This window comes from Pundamilia nyererei, unplaced genomic scaffold (assembly GCF_000239375.1).
Source record: "Pundamilia nyererei isolate P.nyererei 1_Seehausen unplaced genomic scaffold, PunNye1.0 scaffold00028, whole genome shotgun sequence".
NCBI classification, from domain to species: domain Eukaryota; kingdom Metazoa; phylum Chordata; class Actinopteri; order Cichliformes; family Cichlidae; genus Pundamilia; species Pundamilia nyererei.
Window position 1 is genome coordinate 3,913,678 of NW_005187429.1, and position 6,864 is coordinate 3,920,541.

The following is a 6,864-nucleotide window of genomic DNA, read 5'->3' on the forward strand; positions in this document are numbered from 1 at the left end:
ACACACACACACACACACACACACACACACACACACACACACAGGGCTGAGCAAACTCCTCATCTTGCCCAGTGATGCAGATTGGTTCACACACACATTCACAGCAAGAAACACACTTTTCACTCCACATATGTTTTTCCCCCTCTCAGCACTGCTTCAAACCCTGACAAATGTCATTAAATCCATTATCAGAAGCATCCCGATAAAACTAACATAAGGTTCTAATAGTCATCATTTTGTGCTTGTTTCTCAGCTGACAGACGCCGCGAGCTAAATTCCTGCAGAGGAATACAATGCCAAGTAGCAACAACAAAATGTATTAACGCTGCTCGGCTAGGAACTTTGTTCCTGCTCTGTCAAACAAACCAAAAGGCTGTTAGCAGAAAGATCAGAGGGAAAGGCAGAGCATTAAGAAAATCTTCTCACACTCGCGGAAAGCCGCATTCACGTTAAACTATTAAAAGGCCTCTAACGCCTACCGCATGGCTACTTGAGTCGAGTTACCCACGATCAGAGCAACGGCTTCTTTGTCACCGGCGCGTTTTTGATTGTCACGTGATGCTGCAGGCAAACTCGGAGCCACCTCAGCTGTTGTTGAGTTTACACTTGAACAACTGAGGTGGGCACATGAGAAGCGGGTGATACCGAGTTGATTTTTATCAAGGCAGCTTGCAGACTTGACACCTTGCTGAATTTGTCAGCAGTAATCGGTGGACCTGTCACTGATCTGTCAGCTACCTGGATAATTAGGGACCACAGCTAACGATGCCGTCAAGGAGAAGGGAAGCCCCACCCCCCACCCCCCGAGTCATAATTAAGAGACTCCTTTTGAGGCAGAGATAGTGGCAGCATAGGGCAATCTATTTAGGAGAGAAGAAGGCAGCCGCTGATGTCAGTGAAGACGCTCACAGGGCTAGGCAATGTGTGTGCATCCTGGCTTGTTGTGGCTTCGGTGTAGCTGAATGCTGCACGGTGCTTTAATTAAACATGTGTAGAGCTAAGCTACAAAGAAATCATTAAAATGTAGCAGTGAAGTTAGTTTACAGCGCACGTCGAATGATGCATATTTAAAAAAAGGAAAGAAAAAAAAAAAAGAACAGCATCCACAGTCTGTGATTATAACCTGAGTGATTTATGTTTAGAGTGCTAAACTTCTAATTAGCTACACAGTCAAACCTACTCAGTTACCTTACAAATTTATCAGGAGAGCAGGAAAGGAAAACCAATTACTGTCTTCTGAAAGGGCCACGCAGCCATGTTTAACAGCGTAGCAGCATCTTTCTCTCTCATCGTGACCTGCACTAATTCTGTCAGCACAGGAACTGATCGCTCGGCTGTCAGAGGAGATGAGGATCAGGATCAGGATCAAATCTTTCGAAACTTGGGCTTTTAACTGCGAACAGGAACTGAAAACAGGGCACGCGTGAGTATATAGACATTTATGGAGCTGCATCCTGCTCAGCTCACAGTGGATTGGTCACTTCACAGTGTGCTCCCTCTTCCTCTTTCTCTTTTACTTCAGCCAGTAAAAGTGAGCGTGGTGCGGGGTACGTAATCAAGACGATCCTTTCGTCCTTATTTTTTTCTTTTCTTGAAGCTAGACCTTTTTAAATCCCGAGGAATACATCTGACACGGTGTCACACTGTAATCACGCTCACGTGTTGAATGATTAGTTGACAGATTCATTACTTAGAGTGACAGTGTTTGATTTAAGATATCGCGGTTGGCAAACTAGAGGCAGGATGAGACATGCGGCAATACCATTAATTTTCAAGCAGCAATCAAACCTGTGACCTCTGCATCGAGGCAAATCTAGAGTTATGTCTTCTCTGTAAATGTTATATAAAGTATCGCCTATCTGCTAATTAAACTAAACGCTGGTTATCTTGGTCTAGTATATAGAACGTGCTGTCATTTTTGAAGACAACCTTGCTACTAAACAGTCTAAGAGGTCCTTTTCTTTAAAAAGTGGCACGAGCTTAAGTTAATGTCAGAGTCTGTAGCATTGATTGTGTGCTTTTAAACCTTTTATGGTTTAGCTAACCATCTCGACTCATCGGTTAATCTGCAAAATGTCCAAAAATACAAAGGAAAATGCGACCAAACGAGGCAAAACCCAAAGATGTTGGATTTCCTGTGATAAACAAGAGTCAAGATCCGGTCAGTGTTGGATATTTTTCTTGTTTGATAAGCAACTAAACTCGCTGGTGACGTTTAAATTGTTGGGTAATGGTTTCAGGCCCGACTTTAATTGCACTTAAATTAAAGCAACACTGGCACAATGGCAACACATGCACTCTTTGCAGCTGTTTTACCTTAAGCTAGCATGGGCAAAGTCAGCAAACTGTTCGTATAAAGATTTAAAAAGAAAAACCACACAGGTTGCTCTTTTAGTGTGGTTTATTTTTACAAATCAATCTCTCACCACACTTGTGTATTCTCATCCTTGATTATTGTTACTTCACATCGCTGCATTGTTTAGCTTCCATTAATTACTCAAGGAATGCATGTACATAGCTGCACTTTGGTGAAGGGAGACGGAAAAAAGAAAAGGGAAAAAGAAAGAAAGAAAGAATGAAAATGACGACAAATGACTGCAGCAAAAGTCTCTACTGCTCAAATTGCTCTGCACTGAACTCAACTGCCAAAACTAACAGATGCAGTAATGCGGTTCCAAATGAAAGAACACTGATGTATTGTCACTGGTCATAAACTAGATAGGGTACAGCGCCATTACAGGGTCTAAAATCATCACTGTGACTGATGAAACAGAGCCCATTTGAAATGGCATACAAAGAGCTATTGAAACCCTGTCTCCCGCTCTCTCTCTCTGAGGAGCATATGCAACATTTTGTTTCAGTGCAACTCCAAAGTGACAAATCTGGGTTGTGGAAATATCTGGTAATGCATTATAAAAATAGCCTGTGTTTATAGGTGTGTACACCGTTTTACTGAGGAAACAGTCTCACGCAGGCACACGCACATCAGCGGAGGTGTTAAAAGTTTTTGGATTGACCATATGTCAAGTACTGGAAATAATGTCGAGACAAAGCCTGCCAAGTTAGGATTGACCATTACTGCCTGTGATGTATGTGTCTGTCAGAAAAAGCAGACAATCGAATCAATATTCAAAAGCTGAGCAGGAATGGGGCCACTTCAGAGCTCAGCCAAATGACCAGAAGAGTCTGGAAAAGACAAAACATAACCCCCCCCCCCATGTTTTCTGCTCTCCTATGGGGGGTTTTCGCTAGCAAAGCTGTGGCAGAGGTATATAAACCGCCACTATTCATTTTCACCATGCAGGCTTGTTCTTCAAACACATTTCTCTCTATCATCACTAAAGCCTCGCGTCAATTAGAAATTACAGCCCCACCGAGTTCAAAGTCTTCCCGTCACAACCTTGATTAAGTCTGCTTAACCTCACATTTCCACTGCCTGCTTAACATTCTACAGCTGTTTTATTCGGCTTTGGTCATTACTGCATGAACTTCAAAGGCTCCTCTTTCCCCCGTCATTTGGAAATGCATGTCAATCACAGCCGTCTCTCGCAGGGACATCAAATGGAATCAGGCAAACATGCGACTCTCTCGCAGAGCAGCTCACGTCTGGTCAACTTAATGACAACACGTAGGCCGGACTGTCAAAAGTCAGGCTGTTAAAGTGGAATTTACTTCACTGATCTTTCCCTTTTCTCAAATGAAAACAGGACTTTTGGCACTTCACAGTACACCTTCCTCTAAATCACATTAAGCTATGTTTATAGAGTGCGATTACAGTTTTCCATCTCATATTTAGGAAGCTAATACACAGCCTGCCAAAACTGGAAAAGTTAATTAGCAATTGTTAGTTTGATTATACTAAACTTGCATTTTTTATACCACACTGAATCAATCAGATTCCTCTGATGACTTCCAGAACAACTTCTCCTCACTTTTCTATCCATGCTTAATATCAGATGCACTCAAGTTAAACAGCATTTCCTGTTTCTGCAGGATGAACACGAGGTCAGGTCTGAAGTGACCATAGGAGTTCACCCTGTGATCTTGCTACGCCCCAGCACCCCTCCTCCCTTGTTCCCTCCCCCTTGGGGTATTAAACGCAAAGTATTTATCCCGCTTGAGAACTTTTCTTTCAATTTGTCTTTTCTTTGCTCCTCTGCGGGGGCCAAAAAGTTATCCTTTGAGGGAGTCCAGCTGCCGGGCGCATGCGTGTCTCTATGGTGAATGATTTACTGATGTTTATCAGGAATGAATAGATCAAAGGCAGTCGCATGACAGGCGATCAATCAAGCATCAAATCAAGGATGGCAATCCCAGAGCGGAACACAAGCTGAAAATACGCTACTTTCCCTTTCCCCCCTCTTTCTTTCTTTTTCTTTTCTTTCTTGTTTTTTTTTTTTGACACTAACGCATCAAGCACGTAAGCTTGTAAAAATGAGATAAGATGAGCTTTTGTTTGGAGAACTTGGATGCTGACAACCTAGTGGAGGATCAGATTTAAAGCTTGAAACTAAAGTGCAGCTCAGCGCATTTGCTTCTAACGGGAAAAGTTGGCACTGAATAATGGCTGCTTAAACTAAGGACACGCTACCGTTCCCAATAGAGATCGGAGATTACGCTCTAGGTTATTTAAATAAACTTTATTTTGGGTTGAGTGTTGAAAACTGCGCAGATTAAACTTCACATTTGTTTTGCTTCACTCTGAGCTACAATTCACCGATAAGCCACGGACGTGTGGTCTTTGAGCGCTTATATCGTGTCCTGCATCAGGCCTTTGGAGCTACTGCGTGAACTTGTCCGGGGTAGACACATCTGTGCTGATCCCTGGCTTTGTATCCTACCCGGGGAGGGAGCGAAGTGTGCGTGCTGGAGCCTTTCTGATGTGGGGGGGTGGGAGTGTTCGGTTGCAGAGCCGGGGCTTACCTGCTGACCGCCGCGGTGCTTGCTGCTTTCTCCTCGGCATGCTGCTGCGAGACTTTCCGCTGGACTTTTCATGCAGAGATCAAAATAGCGGACGAGCTGGAGAGGAAACCGGCGCAAGGCGACGAAATCAGAGCCAGCAGCCGTTCATTGGGCTCTTCGGCTGGGGACGATGCTGAAGAAATGTTTCTGAGATTTATTTTGATCGTTGTTATTATCGGGCTGTCCGGCGAGGAAAACGATGCGGATCGTTTAGAGAAGAAAAAAGAAAGAAAATCAAAAGGAAAAATGGGGGCTCGTCCTTTAACTTCTGCCAGAAGAACTCATCGCAGGCTGGCGTGCTGAAAACTAGCAGAAAGCTCCGTGCGGATCTCAGTCTGTCGGGCAGGGATTATATGGGAGAGCTGCCTGAAGCCAGTCGCCTCGTTTCCATCAAAAATACGTTCGCCCCGCTGGCTGGACAATTTCATCCCCCCGTAAACAACAAGAGTGAAGAAAACGGAGATCCGGCTCGTGCGTATTAACTCACACTCCGCGGTGAAGATGAGTCCAAAACTGCGATCTCTCCCTCCGTCCAGGTGCCACAGCTCCGGTCTCCTCCAGCTACAGGAGGAAATCAGGAGGGGAGAAAAAAGGAGAGGAAAGAGTGACACGTTAGGCGGGCTGGGTGTATGTCAATCAGTCAAGTGTGAGCGTGTGGAAACCCCGGAGCAATCAACTCACATCCCATCTCCCTGAAAGCACCCACTGGATAAAGAAACAGGCTACTCACATACGCTTACCGCCCGACTGTCAACACGGACACTTGACGAATTTGTCACAAAGTCATCACAGAAAAAAAAAGATAGAAAGAGGAAAAAAGCGAGCAGATTCCGGGTCTCAGCTGTTATTATTCCCTGATTTTTATTTATTGTTATTATTTATTTTATAGGCGCAAGGAGGAGCGTCCCCGGATATTTCTCCGCAGTGAAATGTGCGCACATTGGTGATGCGTGGTGCGTTCCGACAGCTCCCACTGATAGACAGACACATCCAGCTGCCTTTCCGGCCTCTCCTTTACTCCACCCCTCCACAAGCGTCACCCTGACAGTCAGAGCCCACCTGTCAATCTGCGGCTGTTAATTGTTCACTGGGACGGCTTTCATTTCAACGCCCTGCTGTCCCCAAGAAAGGTGCGTCCTGTTCCTGGACACACGAGGAGGCGATGTGCAACCTCGTTTCCAGACAATAGAAATGAGAGGTGCCTGGAAAAGTAAGAAAAGTGTGTGTGTGTGTGTGTGTGTATGTTTGTGTGAGAGAGATATTTGATGTAACAGTCACTGCTACACAAACTTACAGCCAAATAAAGTTTTAAGTGAAATGAGGACTCGGGGCATATCTTTTACCTACAGAAAATACATTTGTTGATTATTTTTGAAGCACCAGGCAGATGTTATTGATCCTACATAATAAAGAAGATATTTGCCAGGCCAGGCTAACTGTTAGATTTGCAACTTCAAGCATCAAACACACAATAATTCAACTACAAGCTGCTTGGAATCTGGAGGGTTTTTTTTCTAATAATGTATAAGAATATAAATTTCTTTCAACGTTTTACTTGGAGAACAGGAAAAAATAATGTTTGCACTTGAGTTTTCAGCTAGATAAGATGCTGCTGCAGCATTTCCTTTGTCAGTTTTTGGTCTCAAAGTTTTGCAAAAACAAAACCAAAAAATGTGGATATTTTTGGTGACCTCTTTAGGGGGACAAAGAAGGCTGAAGATCGATTCGTTACACCTTTTTAAAGTGGGGCTTCTGGTGAGGGAAGGGGAGGGGCTCTGAATCCGCAAGAGGCTCCATTAATAGCCTACACTCCATCCTAACTATTATCCACCATAAAGTGTTTATAAAGAGCACACAATCTCGGCTAGTGTTATTTCTAATGAGGCATCATGGTATAGCCGA

At 44.0% G+C, this 6,864-nt stretch overlaps 1 protein-coding gene across 2 annotated transcripts in view; it reads right to left on the reverse strand.

Moving 5' to 3' along the window:
* LOC102192572 (teashirt homolog 1-like) overlaps positions 1–6,278 on the reverse strand; it is a 32,770-nt gene extending 26,492 nt beyond the window's left edge. The window contains exons 1-2 of one of the 2 annotated variants that reach the window (XM_005728524.1): positions 5,693–6,278; positions 4,924–5,523 (exon numbers count right to left, since the gene is read on the reverse strand). In XM_005728524.1, coding sequence (XP_005728581.1) covers positions 4,924–4,963 — 40 coding nt within the window. In that variant the 5' untranslated portion in view covers positions 4,964–5,523; positions 5,693–6,278. Of the gene's footprint in view, positions 1–4,923 lie in introns of both variants that reach the window. The other variant, XM_005728523.1, reaches the window with a different exon arrangement.
* Between the last annotated feature and the right edge of the window lie 586 nt (positions 6,279–6,864).